The 21,814-nt window shown below is 31.8% G+C and overlaps 1 protein-coding gene across 1 annotated transcript in view; it reads left to right on the plus strand.

Moving 5' to 3' along the window:
- The window catches only part of LOC149729462 (uncharacterized), a 71,949-nt gene that overhangs the window by 19,239 nt on the left and 30,896 nt on the right, over positions 1-21,814 (plus strand). Inside the window, exons 47-99 of the mRNA XM_089886873.1 lie at positions 221-370; positions 603-1,172; positions 1,342-1,371; positions 1,552-1,689; positions 2,038-2,154; positions 2,543-2,662; positions 2,968-3,090; positions 3,448-3,570; positions 3,925-4,044; positions 4,392-4,562; positions 4,948-5,064; positions 5,284-5,487; positions 5,731-5,850; positions 6,145-6,270; positions 6,607-6,756; positions 7,018-7,140; positions 7,391-7,507; positions 7,808-7,933; positions 8,254-8,379; positions 8,664-8,789; positions 8,999-9,118; positions 9,473-9,595; positions 9,803-9,919; positions 10,195-10,320; positions 10,880-11,005; positions 11,159-11,287; positions 11,467-11,592; positions 11,758-11,883; positions 12,118-12,246; positions 12,597-12,722; positions 12,950-13,072; positions 13,242-13,367; positions 13,830-13,955; positions 14,308-14,436; positions 14,707-14,829; positions 15,085-15,210; positions 15,463-15,591; positions 15,776-15,814; positions 15,880-16,005; positions 16,366-16,491; positions 16,842-16,964; positions 17,233-17,355; positions 17,479-17,604; positions 17,948-18,076; positions 18,372-18,497; positions 18,702-18,827; positions 19,062-19,190; positions 19,630-19,752; positions 20,046-20,162; positions 20,440-20,565; positions 20,822-20,944; positions 21,312-21,440; positions 21,661-21,783. Of these exons, the coding sequence (XP_089742999.1) occupies positions 221-370; positions 603-1,172; positions 1,342-1,371; positions 1,552-1,689; positions 2,038-2,154; positions 2,543-2,662; positions 2,968-3,090; positions 3,448-3,570; positions 3,925-4,044; positions 4,392-4,562; positions 4,948-5,064; positions 5,284-5,487; positions 5,731-5,850; positions 6,145-6,270; positions 6,607-6,756; positions 7,018-7,140; positions 7,391-7,507; positions 7,808-7,933; positions 8,254-8,379; positions 8,664-8,789; positions 8,999-9,118; positions 9,473-9,595; positions 9,803-9,919; positions 10,195-10,320; positions 10,880-11,005; positions 11,159-11,287; positions 11,467-11,592; positions 11,758-11,883; positions 12,118-12,246; positions 12,597-12,722; positions 12,950-13,072; positions 13,242-13,367; positions 13,830-13,955; positions 14,308-14,436; positions 14,707-14,829; positions 15,085-15,210; positions 15,463-15,591; positions 15,776-15,814; positions 15,880-16,005; positions 16,366-16,491; positions 16,842-16,964; positions 17,233-17,355; positions 17,479-17,604; positions 17,948-18,076; positions 18,372-18,497; positions 18,702-18,827; positions 19,062-19,190; positions 19,630-19,752; positions 20,046-20,162; positions 20,440-20,565; positions 20,822-20,944; positions 21,312-21,440; positions 21,661-21,783 (7,041 nt within the window). The remainder of the gene's footprint in view (positions 1-220; positions 371-602; positions 1,173-1,341; positions 1,372-1,551; positions 1,690-2,037; positions 2,155-2,542; positions 2,663-2,967; positions 3,091-3,447; positions 3,571-3,924; positions 4,045-4,391; positions 4,563-4,947; positions 5,065-5,283; positions 5,488-5,730; positions 5,851-6,144; positions 6,271-6,606; positions 6,757-7,017; positions 7,141-7,390; positions 7,508-7,807; positions 7,934-8,253; positions 8,380-8,663; positions 8,790-8,998; positions 9,119-9,472; positions 9,596-9,802; positions 9,920-10,194; positions 10,321-10,879; positions 11,006-11,158; positions 11,288-11,466; positions 11,593-11,757; positions 11,884-12,117; positions 12,247-12,596; positions 12,723-12,949; positions 13,073-13,241; positions 13,368-13,829; positions 13,956-14,307; positions 14,437-14,706; positions 14,830-15,084; positions 15,211-15,462; positions 15,592-15,775; positions 15,815-15,879; positions 16,006-16,365; positions 16,492-16,841; positions 16,965-17,232; positions 17,356-17,478; positions 17,605-17,947; positions 18,077-18,371; positions 18,498-18,701; positions 18,828-19,061; positions 19,191-19,629; positions 19,753-20,045; positions 20,163-20,439; positions 20,566-20,821; positions 20,945-21,311; positions 21,441-21,660; positions 21,784-21,814) is intronic.

Genomic DNA, 21,814 nt, shown 5'->3' on the forward strand with positions numbered 1-21,814 from the left:
TAATTCTTGGTTTAAAATGTAAAGCTGTAGGAAAATCGCATTTTATATTGTGCTCTGAAATAAACACTATATTAACTTACGGTGTCTATGTAGATATGTATGATAAAATATGCTTTGTTACTGTTAATATTTTATATGCCATAGCTCTTGTGTAGTTAGCTTAAAGATTTAAAAATAATGTCCTAGTTTTGTCATATTGTTTTATACTGTCTTTACACAGGAGACACATTCATGCTAAATGGTTGCAAACAAAACTGCATATGTGCTGGTGCCCGAGGAATTATATGCAGAGCTACAAACTGTGATGAAGGGGAGATATGTGAGAAGAATAACTTGACAGGATTCTATCATTGCTTTCCGCAACAAAACTGTAAGATTTTTTTAATGAATTTCCATGATATTTTAATGCAGTATAACTCCAAGCTTTTATTGAAAAACAGTTTCCAAAACACACTAAGGCCTCCGATTTTCCAAACTTTGAGTAAAGAATAGTAGGTCAAAAGATGTTTTGTAATGCTTCATTATTTTTTTTATGTTTTACATTTACAATTTTATTTCTAACAGCACTTAAAGAGTCAAATGACAGTTGTATTATATTTCAGATAAATGCAGATCTGATACAGCAATAGATCTTGTGTTTGTGGTTGATTCAAGCACATATGTTCGAAGACAAAACTTTAAGGAAATGCTTCACTTGGTCTCTGACATTGTACGTCGATTCCAAATCGGTCCTAATGACGTACAAGTTGCTTTGGTCCGCTACAGTACTTCAGCAGATATTGCATTCTCCCTCTCTGCCCATTCTGATGAGACTAATGTTATCAGCTCTATAACTGCAGTTACGAATAATCCTGGCTATAGAAGGATTGGGCAAGCCCTACAGACAGTTAGTAGCCGAATACTCAGCGCAGAAACTGGTCAAAGACAAGGCGTGCCTGCTGTTGTTGTTGTCATAGCAACGGGTCATTCAGATGACTTGATCAAGACAGCAAGCGCAGAGTTGAAGTCTAAAGCAACAGTTATAGCTCTTGGTATTCGTTCAGTTGAAGGTGAAATGTTGGATGAGATTTCCAGTGGACAAAACTTCTCAATTTATGAAAATGATTATATTCAACTGCATGAAGTTGGGGGGTCTGTTGCTCAGCTTATATGTAAGCTTGGTCTTTATATTGGTAAGTCTGAAATTTATAATAAAATGTTAAATTATTTTTCGGGATTGAGTAATACTAGAACTACAAAATTTTCGTTCAAACTGCATAGAAATTATAATAATTAAAAAATTAGCAGTTTCTTTGTAATGGGTAAAATATATATATATATAATTTTAATTTTCTATGGCAGGCACAACCACAGCCCCAAGCACAGTTGCAGGTAAAAGTTTGTTTTTTTGTTGTGTGAAATCTAAGTATATACTGTCTGAACACTTCTGGTCCAACTTTTTATATTCTTAAATCTTAGTGGCACAGCACACTTTAAAAATGGAGTTTCTAATATAAGATAACCTTTTAATAGCACATTCAAGTGGATTTTTAACCAATCCTTTTTCTACAGGCACTACTCTACCTGCAGTGAATGAATGTGATCTAAACTTAGACAATTGTTCAGCCAATGCAACTTGTTCTGATACCGAGACGGGTTTTGAATGTTCTTGCACAACTGGTTATGAAGGAGATGGTGTTAACTGTACAGGTCAGTGATACTCAATACTTAATCGCATTTGGTTTAACTATTATGTTATCAAATATAAGTTGAAGATACAGGGTTAAATCATATATGTTGCACTTTAGTATTATTTGCCTTGCCCTGTATAGCAAAGTAAAGGTGTGTTCTAATGCAAAAGTTCGTACAGCTTTTTATATTGAGAAATTTAGCCCCAGGTTTACATAAAAACAATCTTACTGTCCGTTTGGTAAACTTTGCCCTTAAGTGTCTTATCAAAGTAAACAAACTTGTTTTTTGATTAGTATAAATCAAAAGGAATCAATGTTATACAAAGTGTTTTATTAACTGGTATATTTTTCACTTATTTCTATCCAGATGTGAATGAATGTTTGGAAGTAACTTGTGATGACAATGCATTATGTGTGAACACACCTGGTAGCTATGGCTGTGAGTGCAAGAAAGGATTCCTTGGAAGGGAAGGAACTTGTTTAGGTAATGTTGTCTAGGTCTGCAGATCACTGGTGGGTTTGACAACTATTTTTTATTTTTATTAAATGTGTATAAAAAAATGTTTATTATTTTTGTTTTATAAAAAATATAGAAAGTTTTTAAACAAAATTTATAGAAATTCTATAAAAATGTTGCATTTACTTTTTTGAAAAGTGTTTACATTTTAAATTTGTGTACATTAATTAAGCTCTGGTTTAAATTATCTGAAGTATTAGCTTTTTAATCCAGTATTTTCCTTGGTTGGTGGGACATAAATATACCTAATTAAGAAATTACGGTATTATATAAAGACAATTATGAATTACAAACTGTGAACAGTTATTTCACTCTGCAGCGTAAATTTATTTTTGTTAATATGTTTATATTTCAGACATAAATGAATGTTCCACAAATGTCTTCTTATGTGACCAGCGGTGCAGAAATACATTTGGAAGTTATGAGTGTTCATGTTTTTCTGGGTATACTGTACAAAACAACTCCATCTGTGCAGGTAAGCTTATCTACTAATATTGCAAATTTGTGGGTAAGCGGCAGTTTCTTTGACTGTAAAGTCTTTCTAATAGGCACCAAACATTTTCTGAACCGGTAGTACCTAACAAAGCTTGCTAAACTTTTTCTGCGCGACCCTTTTATTTTCCTAAAATTTTGTGTGAACCTTTCTGGTTAATAGTATAACATATGCAGTACTTCGTGTAAAATTGGTATATTCTTGTTGATCCCCACAATTTGTTATCAACAATTTGATGAAAAGAAAAGCCCCAGTATAACATAAAACATGTATGTAATATTCTACAGATATTGATGAATGCGATACCAACATTAAGTTGTGTAATGATGATCAGGAATGTGTAAATACTGATGGTGCTTATTACTGTACATGCACTACTGGTTATACTGCAGTTGGTGATGCTTGTCAAGGTATGTATGTTTTAACCAATTGCAAACCCAATGCATCATTATAGAAAGTTTATTTTAATTGCATTGTGAGTGTATAATTAAACTTTGCTTTATTAATTTTACTGCATGGTATTGTAATAAATAAGGTACATACATCGTTTATCAGTTTAAACGATACCAAGAATATTTTATATACATCATTCCAAAATTTATATACATTAGTATATGTGGCTGATCCAACCAGTATTAACCTCACATATTAATTACACACATTATAATTAGTTTTATTTTGCTCTTTAAAAGTACAAACACATAAAGTATACAACTAATTACTTGTCAATAGTTATGCCTTCTTATATCAAACATTTTCAATCACAGATATAAATGAATGTGAGAGTGGGGCACACAACTGCAGTGACTTAGCTGATTGTAACAACAGCATAGGAAGTTATACTTGTGCTTGCAAAGAAGGCACCAATGGTGACGGATATAATTGTGAATGTAAGTATTGTATACAAGTGGACCTGATCAATACTAGTTCATTATAAATTACCTTGGGACTTTTTTCCAAACAATTATAAAAATTTTAATACCAAACACTTTACTAAATTTTTTTTTAAATTTTATATGTCCCAACGCAAGGGTCAAAGAATTTAGCTGAGATGTGATCTATTATTCTTACATATAATATGCTTCAAGCCTAACCTGTGTGTACCATTAACTTTTTTTGTCCTCTGTTTTATCAAACATAATGTAATGTTTTACTGTTATTTCCCATCTTTTCCTGATGCTGTATATTTTACCCACGTAGTTACCGTAACCACCATTCGTTAATCCATTTGTTTGTGGTTTCAGCTTCTGACACAATTGGATCTTGTGATTCAATATCCTCATGGAGTGCATGGATGGATAGAGATGATGTTGATGGGGTTGGTGATGATGAATCATTGGAATCACTCACAAGAGAAAGACCATGTAAGGAGTTATGTATAAACCGGTGCTGCCAAAACAGTATAAGTCTGCAAATCTATATCTGGCAATTTATTCACATCAATGTTTTATTGTTCTGCTCATCTCCTATTCATCACTGTGAATTTACGTGCACTATAAATAGGTTGTTTATTTTGAATGTGTTTAACAAGAAAAAAGCACTATATAATTGTTTTAAATGTTACCCAATGTTTTACACTGTACTCTATTACTAGGTTTTGATCCTTAAAATGATTTTATAATAAAAAATTCTTAAGCACCAGTTTTGAACTTTTAAAAACGTTATCTTAGCATAAATGGTTTATTTGATGTTAACAACCAATGTTTTGCAGATGATTTTTGTTCAAGTCCATCAGCCATACAAATACGAACAGTAGCTGATGTTGGATATCTAGAGACTGGCGACAAATTGGATGTTGGTTTAAACATTGGTGTTGTGTGTGAAAACAGCAGACAACCCAGTGGCGTGTGTCAGGACTACAAGATAAGAGTTTGTTGTTCAGGTAAGAATAAAATTCGAAAGGTAGAATGTATAAGTATTTGGTAAATTTTGTTCTGTTAACTGTGACTGACATGAACAAAACTTGGTTGTAAAGAAGCAAAATTCCTAAAATTGCAATTTAAAAAAGGTTGATTTAATAATGCATGACAATCATAACAGTTTAAAATTCACTGGACTCTATAATATACTGGTATTGTATATTATAATACAGTGCAATGTCCCTTTGATATCATAATATGGTGCTGGGATAAAAAAGCGAAACCACCAATGTTTTCTGCTTTATTGATCAACTTTATTTACCCTATTTTAGAAATACTTGTTGGCTTTTGTGGTATATTTGATTGCTATATAACTTGGTTATTGATCATTTTTTCCATTTCTTGTAGGAATCCTTGGTGAATGTACATCTGGTTCATCATGGAGTCGCTGGATGAGTGAGGACACCCCTGTGTATGTTGAAGGTGATGTTCAACTCCTCTCTATACTCAGGAGCAAGTATCCAGGTATGACAGAACATGTTTTGTTATATCTACTGTGAAAATATCATTTTAGTTTAAAAATGACAAAATTGATAATGGAAAATAAGAATATTACATATTCATTTAGTGGAAAATTTATTAGCAGAACTTAGGAGAAATACATTAAAAAAACAATACAAAATAATAAGTATTATAAACATTTGTTACTGGTATGTAAGAATATTATTCTCACCATTTATTCAGATGAAGTTTGTGCATCACCAACTGCTGTAAGAGGAAGATCCAAAGATACTGGTCTTGTTTATTCCATGACCCAGAACTTTCTCTCTATTCACAACTTGCTGGGTTTAATTTGCAGCGATGTGAAACAAAATATTAGAACTTGTGACAATTACGAGGTTCAATTCTGTTGCCGCGATAGGCCGGTTATTGCATACGACTCCCCAGGTTCGTTTTTGAGTTAGTATAAAAATTTTTATAAGTAGTTAATTTTTTTGAATGTCATTTACATTTGTAGCTGTGTTCCTTAAGTTTGTTCTTATTTTAAATAAGTATTTTAAAAAGGGTTCTCCAAAACATTGTTTATAATAGACACATAAGATGTTTTTAACGACTGTTGTGTTGCTGCTAATATTTAGGTTTGATTTTTGATACTGGGCTTTTGAGATAAACACAAATTTTTGTTTTTAGATGTAAATGAATGTCAATACCCTGACATATGTGCCCTCAACTCCGAGTGTGTAAACACTGAAGGAAGTTTCTATTGTGAATGTAACCAGGGTTATGTCAGTGATGGTGAAGCCTGCATTGGTAAATACACAACATTTCTGCTACAAATTTATAAAATGAAAAATTATTCTAATGTTGTAGCTAAGCAATTATAAAGAATGTAATATTAAAAAAATAGATTTCTCTGAGCAGCTATTCACGTATATTTTAAGAAAATAAGTGATTAAAAATTAAGTTATTAGGAAAAAAGTGATAAAACCAAATATGTTCCAAACTTTTGCATAAAAAGAAAACTAAGTTATTTCTACATTCCATGAAAATTACCCTGTGCGACTAAGAATGGTTTTAGAAAATAATATTTAATATTTTTTTCAGATTTTAATGAATGCCAGAACATATTGTACCTATGTGCTCGCAATGCCACTTGTGACAACACAAATGGAGGTTTTGAGTGTCAGTGCTTACCTGGCTTTGTGGGGGATGGCTTTACCAAGTGTGAATGTGAGTTGCTTTTAATTTTATTAAAAGTTAAATATCAACATAAATTGTTGCTATCATATTAAACAGAAAGCATTTGCATTTATAGTCGTTTTCATAAAGAGCAAAAATCGTTTGCAAATGTAATTCATTATTGCTTGCATTTTGTAAAATGTTCTGTTGCATTGACCTGTCACATATGTTGACCTATCATATTCAGGGCTGTTATAAATACACCACAGTTAGTTTTAAGTTCTGGTATTTGTTCTTTAAACGTTTTGCATAGAAATAACTATACTATCATATGGACAATGCAGACTAACCATTAAATTATGTTTAAGTTATGTTGTTTTATTTCAGTGGAAGTCACTACAACCATAGAACCAACTACTGCACCATACGTATGTGATAAAACATGTCATAAGAATGCTTATTGTAAGGTAGTTAATGGTGTTTCCACTTGCCTGTGCAAAACTGGGTTCAGTGGATATGGAGACATTAACTGTGCAGGTAATTATTTAAAGAAGTTTGTGAGTTAAATAATAAGGTTTTAAAGATTTTTTAGGTTTCTGTAAAATTATCTTTAGTTAATTTATTCTTAAAGCTTAGCTTCTGTTATCTTTTCTATTTTTTTTGTGATTTTCTAAATTGTACAGTACAGCAGACACTCTGTTACCTATAAACCATTATAACTCTGAATTTAAAGAACTATTTATATTATATGTGTACTTTTCTGGATGTTATTGAGAAACTTTGGTTTTATAATTTCAGATATAAATGAGTGTATGTATCGTACACACACATGCACTGCTGTACAAACATGTGTGAACTTCCCTGGTGGATATTCATGTCAATGCATACCTGGATATACAAACGTAAATGGATACTGTGTTGGTAAGTAGCAGCTAGTTGGTTCTTTACCTTTGTTCCAATGTGCTTTCTTCACATATTGGCCCTTTGCTAGGAACCTCAGCCGTATTTTGACTATATACTAACTTACGTTACACTTATCTTTACCCCTCAAACATTAGAATAGCAGCACTTTTGGTTTTGGTAAACTTGCTTTTGCAACATTAAACAACCGTGTTCAAAGGCATCACTGCAAATCCTAGTAAATCCACATAACCAAATGTTTATATTACAGATATAAATGAATGTGATAGCAACCCTTGTGGAAGTGGGCAGTGTAAGAACACAGCAGGAAGCTACAGATGTTATTGTGAAGTTGGTTACTATAAATATAATGGAGACACATGTTCAGGTATGCACTATTTTAAAATTTCAAAATTTTGTATCTGAAAAAAGTAAATGATCATGTTAGGTGAGAAATTTAAAGTTTTATGTTGCTGAATGCAATTTGAAAGTTTATTTTATATCTAAAGTTTCATATTATTAAGGTAAATCTCTTTTTATGACATATAAACCAAAACTTTTACCCTGTTCATTTTGTTACCAGATATATTCTGATAAAGTCTTGGCAGACAAAATGTTAGAATAGGGTTAAGTTTTATATACTCAAAGAGCCCTAACAAAACTTGTACATTTAATAAAACGTTTCCAGACATCAATGAGTGTCGTGAGATACGAGGTGTATGTGGGGTGAACAAGACTTGCACAAACAATGTCGGAAGCTACACTTGTAGCTGTAAGAGTGGATTTATTACGGAGGGACCAGATCAATGCACAGGTGAGAACAAAAACGAGACTATGCTTGCAAGACATGTCACTTACACACAATGAAGTCTGCCTCCAAATAATTACCTACATTTTAGTAATTTTGCAAGCATGTTTAAGTTTAAGACATTTCTTTTACAATGGAAATTAGGTAAATGAAATGTCATACTAAATACTGTTTAGTAACATGCTAAACATTTGTTTACCTATATAATTTTTAGTTTTCTTTCAGTACCTATGCATGTAAATATAATATATTATATTAGGTATGCAACATGATAAAAAAAATCCATTTAAGCACTTACCTAGTTACATTTGAATCATTGCATGCAGATATTGATGAATGCAGTGAAAGCATTGATAATTGCACTGAGTTCAAGGATTGTGTGAATCAACCTGGTTCGTTTAAATGTGTTTGTATTGATGGATATGAACCTGATGGCCATGGGAAATGTAAAGGTAAATATTATTATAAGTTTTGGATTTAATTCTTCCACAACTGCTCACTGATACAATTTACAAGCAACAAAATGACAGTTGTAAATATTAGATCAGGTAAAATACAAACTGAGAAAAAGTGTCAGCTTTTAAATCCTCACAATATAATTTATCTTTTACTGGGTATAAAGACAATTACAGAACAGAAAATGTTTACTGTATAAACATTTGTTTGGTCACAAAAATATCATTATAAAGTGCATTAATAAATTAATAAGACTTTGATTTTCATTTGTAACCCCCAGATATTAATGAATGCACCAAGAAAGTTTATGATTGCCCGGTTAACTCTAAGTGTATAAACGAGGACGGTGGTTATACTTGTTCATGCTTGAATGGATTTAAACTGAACTCTGAAGATCTTTGTATTAGTGAGTTACATTGGATTAATATTCTGGATTATTTTTATGTTACCTTAAATTATTTAAACGTTTTATTTTTGTTTTCATAGTAAAACTGATAACATTTCAGGATAAAACAAATAGATAAATTAAAAGCTATGCAGTATACAAATGCCGCCATATATTACGGTAAATTCGGATTTTTGAATTCCCCCCTCTAAATTGTAATTACTTACCAGATATTGATGAATGTATTGGTGTAAACAACTGTTCACAAAACGCAAGCTGTACGGATACTGTTGGAAGTTATGTATGCAAGTGTAATGATGGATATACTGGATCTGGTATCTTATGCAAAGGTAACATAAGTTTATTGTAATATGTTAAGACTGGCTGATTGATTTTGCATTTAGTTAAAATTTGTAAAAGGTTAGACACTGCCAATGAAGGTGTAAAACAATTTATGCTGCTAACCAAAAAGTTTTGTAAATATGATGTCTATGACATTTATAACTGTTGCTGCAGTATTCTGTTCTATTTTACATGAGTTAGCTCATAGAGTCACCTTGGTACTTGAGATATAAGTTAGAGTTGGTCCATTGCCCTAACACCCACTACAATCCATTAGTTTTTTGGCAGTTGGTAACTGTGGTTTTATTTTCCATATACAGAGCAAAAAACAAAATTTTACTGTATATATATCTTTAATTCAGATATTGATGAATGCGCGTTGAAGACACACAACTGTCACAACAGTGCTACATGCACGAACATACCTTCTACTTTCACATGCGAATGTATTGAAGGCTTCACTGGTGATGGATTCATTTGTGCAGGTCAGTCTTTACACAATATATAGGCCACATGTGAAAAATTCAACAAATAATGTTCTTATTTATATTTTTTAAACTCCTAAAAATGTAATTAAGCACTTGAAATGTAACATACTCACTTTAGGGTTTTGCTTACCACTGTGAATATTTAGTATTTTTATGTAAATGTTTTGTGCACTGCATTTTTTTACCTTCTTTTATATATTGCAGATATAAATGAATGTGAGCAAGATGTTTGTGGTTCAAATGCAGAATGCATTAACCGAGTTGGAACTTACGAATGCAAATGCCTTGATGGGTTCACTCAGTCTGGCGCTGAATGTATAGGTATACATGTGTTTCTAAAGTTCTGCTTTGTACTTTTTCGATGTACAAGTTTTTAAATGTGCAGCAATGCTGTTTCCATTATGGTCAAGTGCAGGCCGTGTAACCTGAAGTTATTTTTATACCAAAAGTCCTTCTACATACACATATAGTACACTTAACACTAACAATAAACTATTACTTTACATATATTGATGCCCATTTTGGTGCATGATGCTTATTAATGACATCTTGTATTTTCAACATAACATATTACCCTGTCACACTTTAACATTTAGATATTAATGAATGCAAGCAACAGCCACCAGTTTGTCCCGACAACTCTCTTTGCTCCAACACTGAAGGAAGTTTTACTTGTAATTGTAAAACTGGTTTTACTGGAGATGGATTAACATATTGTGTTGGTGAGTAGCTTGACTGGTGAAAATGATTAAAAGCAGATAGTTTCGAATAATTTATTTTATTTGTTTGCGAATTAGCTAAAGCTAGGTGTCTTTTATTTGTAAGTAGTTCTTTAAAGGTAGTAACGACATTGCTAAAAATACTTAACTATATGAAAATAGAATGTTCCTATCTACATTTTCAACTACAGAAAAAATTCTAAGGGTTATAGATTTTTTTTTAAATACAACAGCTTTATTTGTCGTTAATAATATAATAATAACAAGATGTAAAGGGCCAAGTCTGGCCTAAATCCCAGGTCCTCACAGACCTCACCCATACAGAATAGAATAGAATAGATGTAAAGAAACAACAGCAGTTGTTGAAACATGCTTACAGTTAAAAACATATTTACATTTATGTGGAAGTAAGTAAGGTGGTCGCTACACTTAGCGGGCAAACAAGCCATTTATGTTAAATATTTTTGAGTAAACTCCTAGTAGAGATCAAAGTATATGTAAAGACGTGAAGCGTTTGATAGGTCGTTAAAAACCCTAACATGACTGATGTGCTAAATTTCAGATATTGATGAATGTCAAGATGATCCATCTTTATGTGGGATCTTTGCCGATTGCAGTAATAAGGTTGGAAGTTATTCCTGTGTCTGTAAAGATGGATATGAGATGAACAATGTTGGGCAATGTGAAGGTAATATAAATCTATAGTTTACTATTAGTAAAAACTGTTATTTCCAAGTATAACTATTTTATCTTTTTACTTTCTTTATTTATCAGTTTTTTAAAAACTTTTTGTATGTATAATTAAAGTTGTCCTGCATTTAACAAATAACTTAATATCCAGATTTGGATGAATGCATCACTGGTGACCAGAATTGCCAAATCAATTCTAAATGCTTGAACACTGCACCTGGATACGAATGCCCATGTGATACTGGCTATAAAGGAGAAGGCAAAACCCTTGGTTGCTCAGGTAACTAACCATAATATATATTTTTTACTTCTGCTACCAAGAATAATGTAAATAAAAACAATAGTTTGCTTGAATTGGCTTTTTTTATTTTACCACATGCCACGAAATACCAAGTTTGACATTTTTTCATAGTGTTTAAACTTATGCCTTTTGGTGGATTATTTATTATTTTCTTCTAGATGTGAACGAATGTTTGATTGGAAACACAACTTGTGCAAGAACAGCTGAGTGCATTAATCTACCTGGGAGTTACAAATGTAAATGCGGTGAAGGTTTTACTGGAGTTCCCACTGTTAACTGTACAGGTGAGGCTGTCATACAAAGCTATTTTAAATTATTTAACTTATTAACAATTTGTAGCTATGATGCAAGTGATAGATAACTTCACTACTCAAAACACCAGCCATATATAACGAATAACCCTAAAGTTCAAGAATTTTTCTATTAGAGTTTCCCATAATTTTTTACAGAAATCAATGAGTGTATTGGTGACGTACCAGCCTGTGGAACAAATGCTGTTTGCACCAACACAGACAAAGCATTCAGATGTACATGTCTGGTTGGTTATACCGGAGATCCAACTGTGAAGTGTACAGGTAACTTTTTGGAACAGAAAGCCTAAATGAAAGTAACATAATATTTTAGGGTTTAACAGCCACACTTTTAACCAATTCCTTTTTGTTTATTTTATTTCTAACATGATATAAGGTTTTTGTCTTCGCTGTCATGTCTTATTTCTATGATAATTGGATATGATCTTTAGTATTGTAATGGAAATATTAAATGATAAATAACAATTATACATGTACTAAACTCTCTTCAATACGCAGATATTGATGAATGTAGTATTGGTGCTGATACCTGCACTACTGAGCAAGATTGTAAAAACAGACCTGGTACTTATGTGTGTGTTTGTAAAAGTGGATTTACTAAAAATGAAGTATCTCTTCAATGTGAAGGTAAAGACAATATATAATTAAATATATACACAGCTAATAAGGGTTTGAGCAAAAAATTTGCACCTAATGTGCTCTTATTTTCAATTTAAAAAGGATTTTAACTTGTCAATAGAAAAAATAAAGAGAAAATAGGTGCCTGTAAGACTATAACTGGGAATCCATTATCTATGTAGTCGTTATTACACATAACAATTTTTATAACAGATGCATAAATCGCAGATTTTCTGGTTAGTTTCAATTGGAAAATTACAGTCTATATATACATTATATAAATGTCTCCATTTTATAGTTTTTAATTTCTCATATCATTAATATGGTTTAGACTTATATAAAGCTGACTAAAATTTCAGATATTGATGAATGTTCTACTGGTGTTGACGATTGCACTGGCAAATCAGAATGTCTAAACACCATCGGTAGCTTTACATGCAACTGCTTGCCTGGATATGCGATACAAAGTGGAGCTTACTGTGAAGGTTTGACACAACCAACGTTAATTGTGTTATTAGGATGCTAATTTCAATAAACAAATAAAATTTTGATACACAATACTTAATTGTAAATGTCTTTGAACCAACTGCAATGTAGAGTATTGTGCTTCCCTACACTTATACCAAAGCAATCATCAAACTTAGTTTCAGTTTTATTTTTTTCATCACCCACCAAAGCTTCCAGTTTTCTAACATTTCTTTATACTGTACAGATATAAATGAATGTACAAACTCAAGCTCTTGTCCTGAAAACTCTGAGTGTTCTAACACACTTGGAAGTTATGAATGTAATTGCTTTGATGGATACTTCCTAAATAAGAGCAAGCATTGCCAAGGTAACAACAATGTTTGTTTTTTTGTTAATTTTTCTATAATTCTGATGAATATACGACATACGTTAAAGGCAAATAAAAATAGAATACATGCAAAAGGATAGTTGTTATAAAATTATATGTATAAAATATCTACACTGCTTATGAAACTTATCATATACTTTCTTAACAGATGTCGATGAATGTGCAGCTAAAAAATATGACTGTGGTGCATTTGCTGAGTGTGTTAATATAGATGGAGGGTATGATTGCAACTGTAAGAATGGATATGAACTCAACAGCTTTGATGTGTGTGAAGGTAAGATTACTACTGTATAGTTTGGAACTTATGAATTAATAGATGTTGTATTCAAATTCTAAAACATTTCAAATAAAATTTATACAATGCTTAAGTGTTTAAGCATTACAACATATACGGTAATTTTTAAGGTGGTTTAAACCCAAGGCCTAATGAAATGATAAATTATTAAACTACAATGAAAACAGAAAATATTAAGTTGCTTAATCGTCTAAGAAACAACACACATAGTTTATTGGATGTGTATCTCTATAAACAGATTATAAAGATTAATAATTTTTACTAAGTTCCATATACATGTACTATCGTGTGCCTGAAAACACTGTTTTTTTATAAATCAGGTGTACAATTGTACACTTTAGTTTTATTTAAAATTCCTGATAATTTGGGTGACCCATTAGTTACTACAGTGTTGTAGATTTAAACCTACTACTAAGTTACCTTATTTTCCATTCATTACAGATATAGATGAATGTAGTACAGGGACAGCTACCTGTGTTTTGAATGCTGAATGCTCAAATGAAGCTGGTACTTTTAAGTGTACGTGTGTGGAAGGTTATACTGGTGATGGGAAAACCCTTTGTTCGAGTGAGTTGTGTTTTCTTTGTGTGTTAATTATTATTAATCATCACCCAATAGTGTCCTTTTGCACATATGTGGTAACTTTATACACAGTGTCTCGTTTTGCACACCATTTATATTGGCTTCATACACCTCATGCTTAAAGTTGCAAATTATTACTAGTAGTTGGTACAATCTTGCTTACAAACTTGTATACATACAATGTTAGCTTCATCAAACTTAACCTAGTATCATTGACTCAAAATTCACTTTAATCAAATATTACTGCTTTTGAATTCTACGTTTTTAAAGCACTTACAACCTAAAATTAAAAATGCATTCTGTTTCTTTTTTAATATTTTTTTGTGTGTTTTCTCAGATATCAATGAATGCAACGATGGAACACATAACTGTGCATCCAATTCTAGATGCACTGATACTATTGGCTCGTTCACATGCTCTCCTTGTTTGCCTGGTTTCAAAGGTTCTCCGTTCAACTCTTGTGAAGGTATATATGTTGTTGTTATATATGTAATTACCAGTTTTTTGGAACTCTGTAATGCACATTCAGTATTAATAAGCAGCTTCTTGATTATGCCCCAAATGATCTCAAATATTATCTTATTGTCTATGGGTAGATCCAGATTTATATTGGCCACTAGTACAGTCATACAACTCATGTTTAAAAGCAGCTTACCCTCTGCTTGATGAAAGCATATGTGTTTTATTAGATAAGATTATCAGCTTTCTGAACTATATTTTCCACATTCCTCTACAGATATTGATGAATGTACATTAGGATTGGCTGGTTGTCATGACAATGCAAGTTGCCATAATACAATTGGTTCATATCAATGCAAATGTGACAGTGGCTACAGTGGTAATGGCTTTACTTGCAATGGTAAGAACTAACATTATATAAATCAATTTTCTAGTTAATCATTGCCTATGTGATCCTAATTTCTTAGTAATTGTGAATTATGAAATTAGGTTCCAAAATCATTGTGAAACTAAGGTGTGAGTAACCAGTACTAATTTTTCTACAGCCAAAAAAATTAATGGGACCAAACATCTATGTTTTATTTTGTTATCCATTCAACAAATAATCCGGTGGTCATTTCAAACTTAGAAAGTGTAAAATACGACTTTGTTTTAGATATTGATGAATGTTCCAATGAACTTAGCAAGTGTGCTACACATGCATCATGTGAGAACAACCCAGGTTCATATACATGTACATGTAATGTAGGATTCACTGGTAATGGATCAGTCCTTTGCACTGGTGAGTAAACATGACAATAAAGTATATTTGCTATTTAAAAATTATTGCTTTACCGACAATGGGGCATGCTGAAATATTACCCCTAATATTACAACAAAAGGACAAAAAATACCAGTTAAATTGAGTGTCCATTCTACACAACAGACAGCTATATATTTCTACAACATATTTTGTTATAGATTGCATAGGTGCTGTTGCAATTACAAAAGAGCAGTATATTTAAAATTTATTTTTTGAAAATACTGTTTTTAGATATTAATGAGTGTGAAGACCCAAGTTTAAACAACTGTGTTGAGTTTGCTGAATGTCTCAATCTTGCTGGAAGTTTTCATTGCCAGTGTTTGTCTGGATATACAGGAATCCCAACTGAATCATGTTACCGTAAGTCATTAGAAGTTTTCTAAAAAATGGAAATCTTTGTAAAAATGTCATGTCTAAATTGCGTGTCCATTTTAAATAAATCTTGCTGTCTATTTTAGCCCTTTTAGATTTTACGAATTATAGGAGTGTGTTAAACTAGTTGTTTTAAACCTTTTTTGATAAACTCAATATTCATTTAATACAGGTGTCACTGTCACTACAGTACCACCCACCACAAAGCCAGGTAAGTTTAAACCATGTTTATAACCTACAGTAGGATATCAGATTTTTATATGTATTTGGCACCAGATATTGATGAATGTGCACTTGGCACACATAGTTGCCACCCACAAGCAGAATGTATTAATACAAGAGGAAGCTACCAGTGCAAATGCAAAGCAGGCTATGAATATCATGCTGACTTCACTTGTGTCGGTAATTGGAAATAGATAAGCAAGAAAAGTCAGGCCACTTGTATGCTCGGTGCACATTTATCAAGTAGATTGTAGTTTAACTGCATTTTAAGTGTCCTAACTTTTCTTGCATTAAGTTTACACCACTTAAAATGTAGTTTAACTAAAATAAAATGCAATTTTAAAGTCAGTTGTCCTAAACCAGGACTGGGCTTTCCTAAAATCTCATGATAATATTTAAAAACGCTACCCTAAGGAAAGCATTGTAGAAAACTTAAGACTTCTTATTTAAACCTTTAATTTTACCTTTTTCAACACTGATAATGAGACGACAAAAAATGATTGAAACACAACTTGACAACCTTTTCAACTTATTTTTTAGATGTAGATGAGTGCAGTGTGGGTACTTCACAGTGTGGTGACAACTCAAATTGTCAAAACACAATTGGCAGTTATACTTGTGTATGTGCTGATGGTTTTGTGAGCAGTGGACTATATTCATGTGATGGTAAATACATTATTATAGTCTTTACTATACAGTCTAACTTACAGAAATACCATATTTTTACCACACGTGTATTGTAAAGTGTGTGCTCATTCATTTTAAGTGTAAAATAAAATTATTTTGGATTTTTCATTCTAGTATAGCTTTTCACTTGTTTTGCCAAGAGATGTTTATTCCAGAAAACCTTCATACATTTAAGCATTTTGATTAAACTATCTTATTAAAGACCTCTACTATTTAAAATTCGCTAACTTATAAAGAACTGTTTTTTACATGTGGATCTTGTTTTATTACAAACGTTTAAAAGTATGGGAAAAATATGTGCAAAATTACAAAATGAGGTTTACATGCAGATGTTAATGAATGCTTGGAGAACCAGAACCTCTGTCCACATCCTTCAGAGTGCTCCAATAATGTTGGAAGTTATGAATGTGTTTGTAAAGACGGATATCAAATGGACGGTGGTGTTTGTGGTGGTAAGTAAAAAGTGGCATACACGTTTATAAAGTTAATATGCGATTTATAATTTGCCCAAATTCCTGGTGCCTTTAGATAGCTGATTTTGTAAACACAATAACTTTTAATTTAAATGGCAGTTTTTTTTGTGTTCAATAATATAAAATTAATTATCGGAACAAAACAAGAATGAAGAAAATTGAAAAAAAATTTGAAGCTACCGATGTTTAAATAAAACATTGTAAAACTTGCTTTTATGCTTTGGAACCACATTTGTTTATTTTTTAGACATCAATGAATGTTTATCCAACCCAAAGTGCATGCAACGTTCCAAATGTGTCAACACAAATGGTTCATATGAATGCATTTGTAGAAATGGATATGAAATGTCTCTATCTGGAGGCTGCACAGGTATTTCTTAGATTCGTGTTTTGTGTTACGTACTGTGTGAGTTTATTTTCAAAGTTGTGTCATATAGAAAATGGGGTCATTTTTTGTTGTGTATTTTTGTTTAGATTTGATTTATTTTTTCAGATATTGATGAATGTACTGTTGGGTCTGATAAATGTGCTGGAAATTCCACTTGTTCTAATACAGTTGGGAAGTATACCTGCACCTGTAACCTCGGTTACACTGGTAACCCCTTGCAGGAATGCATTGGTAAGCAATTATCTGTTTAAAGAGGCACATAACTATTTTTCCGCTACTACGAATATTTTACTCAAAAATCAAATTTTAGAAAAAAAAAACTAAATAAAGGTTTACTTAATTTAATGTTTTATTTGCCTTTTTAACATATATCGTTTTTTAAAATTTACATAAATTAATGTTTACACAGTTCTTATAAAGTCTATCTATATGTCTGATATAAAAAAATGGTTTAATTTAGGGTAGGCTAAGTTTGTTTTGCTTGGGAGGAGCTCTGTAATCTCATTTTTTGGGAAAAAAAAACATTTTTTTTAATGAAGAAGTTTGTTATTTATGAGAAAATAATTGCCTGCAGATTTAAATGAATGCATCGAGGTAGTGGATGCTTGCCTGGATAACTCAGACTGTACAAACAATGTTGGTAGTTACACGTGTACTTGTAAAGAAGGATTTCAAGAAGCAGGAGACAATGGATTTTGTGAAAGTAAGTCGTAATTTAATATCGATGGTTTATATATCTAGCTGAAACTGTATGGTCTATGGTAAATGCAATTGGCCTATTCAGTTTTTATGGTGGTAAAAAGAAAGGCTTTAATGTGACTTCACCTTTTTTTGGCAAATTTCATGCAACTAGCAATAATATTTTAGTGATTCTGAGATCTTATTAAAACTTTTTCATTTTTTATGAATGAGATATTCCGACCAAGTATGATAAGGCCTGAGGTGTATGCCAGGGTTGCTTTGATATCTTCAATATAATATAATTGTTTTTTTCATAGATATTAATGAATGTGAACAAAGATCCAACCCATGTGCTGTGAATGCTACGTGTGAAGATACTGTTGGAAGCTTCAGTTGTTTGTGTCAACCAGGATTTACGGGTGATGGTTACAACTCCTGCGTAGGTATGAAACGACTAATTCATAACACGAGCACCTAGACATATTTTTTATTAAATTTTTTTCTTATTTTAGTTTCTTTTTCTATTTTTTCAATTGCAGAAGCATAATGTTTATCTAAACAATCCATAATTAACCCCGGCGACACTGCCTCATTATTTAATTAAAAGATTTAGAAGTCTAATGATTTAATTTTGTTTACTTATTCAGACTTTGATGAATGTGGTTCCAGCAATCATACATGTGTACAGAAATCCACATGCATCAATACTATTGGATCATACAACTGTGAATGTATTGAAGGCTACACTGGAGCAGGGGAAATACTTTGTGAAGGTAATTACTGTTTTATCATAAGTTTTTAAACAACTTTTTTGTACGTTTATAGCAGTGGTTTAACTATCTAGTTACACAATTTCAATAAAAAAGTTGTATGTTTGTGCATGATCAATAAACAAACCAAAAATAAGTTTGGGTACCTAATCAAAATGTGGTGGTGGCCCTTGAAATTAATATTTAAGAATGCCTTAGTAACAGAGTTTTATAACATTTAATAAGTCGACATTTCAGATATAAACGAATGTTCTTTACCTGACATCTGCAATAATCCTTCTGCAAGCATCTGTGTAAACTTACCTGGCACTTATAGATGTGATTGCAATGATGGGTTTGTTCTAAATGAACAAGGAGCTTGTATAGGTAAGTACATATCATAACAAGCTGTCAAATTCACTCTGAAGTATGTGAAAATGTGTTTTTTTTTATATGATATATATATGAAGACAAGGCTACTGTGGGATGTCACAGAGTTTAAGTTCCTCATACTGATTGTTATCATAACTATTGCAACTGTTAAGTACCAAAAGTGGGCTGCAGGTTTGCATTTAAATTATAAAGTACAAAAACATTTCTGAAACTAAGTAATGTGAATTAAAGCTAAGCATTAAATTCAACAATGTTATGCCGATTTTCGTAACAGGTTTTTCAACCTGAACAATCTTTAAAGCAGCTAATTTAGACTGAAAAACGTATTATACTTTGTTGTTTTGTCTGACATCTGGCAAACTTTATCATGAGTATTTTCATTATGCCTGGTAGCAGAAGTAACAGAATATTTATTATAGTCAACTTTTCTTAGATAAAAACGAATGCAACGATACTGGGTCATGTGATAGCTCAGCTGTTTGCACAAATCTGAATGGTTCGTTTGAATGCAGTTGCAAAGAAGGCTTTACTGGAGATGGAAAGACCCAGTGTGAAGGTTGGATATGTTTCTTTTATTAACATCTGTTAAGAGTTGGTCTTCCTTAACTTACTTAACAATGAACATGGTCTGTGGTTCTGTAACCATTTTGAATTACTTTTGACCAGGGGTGACTATAGGTTACTGCTGTTAAAGCACTTTGGGCAATGTTTCTGATTTTTAAACATAGTTTTGTACAGCACACATACACTTAACTAACTTTTAGCACATAGACACTTAACCAACTTTTAGCATGCAGACACTTAACTAACACAGCAATGGATATCATATTAATTAAAGCATTTTATCAGATATCAATGAGTGCGATGTAGGGAATGTGTCTTGTGCACCTAACTCAAAATGTGAAAACAAAATTGGGACTTATATCTGTACATGTGAAGATGGGTATGCTGGTGATCCATGCATTGGTAAGTATATGTGTTGTTTAGGGGTTGATATTGAATATATTTTTAAAAAGAAGTACCAAGCTTTAACAGCCATGAATTCCTATTTAAACAGCCCTTAATTTAAAATTGTGAATATTCCTGAAACTAACATACATTTATAAAAAAATATACAATTTTAAAGCCCTGTTTATAGCATCTGTGGGTTTTTGTTTTACACTTTATTTTCAACAAGTTTACAGTATTAAAGTATATATGGCCGTTTAAGAAGCAACAGCATGTTTAGCTTAATATGTTCCAGATATAAATGAATGCAAAACTGGAGATGCGAGCTGTGATATAAAAGCTCAATGCACAAACACTAATGGAAGCTTCAGTTGTAACTGCAACCTCGGTTACCAAGACGATGGTTATGGTGGTTGTGAGGGTAAGTCTTAACTATGTAAAGGTTGATTTTAATTGTGGTTTGCTTAGTGTTTAAAGTTAGAGTCCTGTAACTACAAACTAAACTACAGGGATCACTGCTTAATGCTACTACTGTAAATAAATAAATATAATATGTGAATATGTGATCAATTAGAGGGTTGTCAAAACTAAGAGTCACCATTTAACCTTAAGTCTCAAAAAAACTTTTAATTAATTTGTGCAGTGTACTTATTTATGTTTCATACTTACTCCACCAGATATTAATGAATGTGAGACATCAGACACGTGTATTGAGAATGCAAAGTGTTTAAACACTATTGGAAGTTACTCATGTAAATGTGAGGATGGTTTTCAAGGTGATCCATATAGTGTTTGCACTGGTAAGTGTGTTATAATATCTCTATAGTAAGCTATATGGATTATAGCTAGTGAATACCAGAGTCGTAAAAAACATCGAGTGGTCCAACTGCCGCCATTTTGTTTCCAAAATCGAGCAAAAGCGGTGACTTTCGCAATGAATTTAAATAAACTGGTTAGGTTTTGTTTGCGATTTCCTTTTGTGGGAAGGCGTAAAATAGCTTATATTTACCTTATCAAACATTCTTCGCGAAAAATTTATTTAATTACCCATATTAAATGACTAAAATGTTACAAATTCCATTTATTGTGGTAAATACAAAATTGAAAAAAAAAAATTTTTTTTGTTTTGTAAATTTATCAAATATTAAGTAATTTAAAAATTTCCAGATATTGATGAATGTTTGCTTGACCAAGCCAACTGTAATGAAAACACTGAATGCATTAACCTGGTTGGATCTTTCATCTGTTCGTGTAAAACTGGATTTGTACAAAACCCATCATCGAATCTATGTGAAGGTAATTAGCATTAACATTGTGTTTTTGTTCCTCACTATATCAATCAACACAGTATGAAATTATAAAATTGTATATAACTTTTTAGTTTAATGTATACTAATCTGATCTACTTCAATGTGTTGTTTTTAAAAAAATACAGTTCTTGAAGTTTAGCCTTAGCCAAATAGTACCTACAGTAAGGGTTGGCACAGTTTTCACCATTCTACATTTATTTTGATAGATGTAAACGAATGCGACGATAAATCATTGGTGTGTCGACCAAACTCGGAGTGTGTGAACTCACCCGGGAGTTATGTTTGTAAATGCTTGGAAGGATTTGAGGACATAAATGGAGATTGCATAGGTACTACTTTTGTTTCCATATATTTTGGATT

Source organism: Ciona robusta, chromosome 10 (assembly GCF_009617815.1).
Source record: "Ciona robusta chromosome 10, ASM961781v2".
NCBI lineage: Eukaryota > Metazoa > Chordata > Ascidiacea > Phlebobranchia > Cionidae > Ciona > Ciona robusta.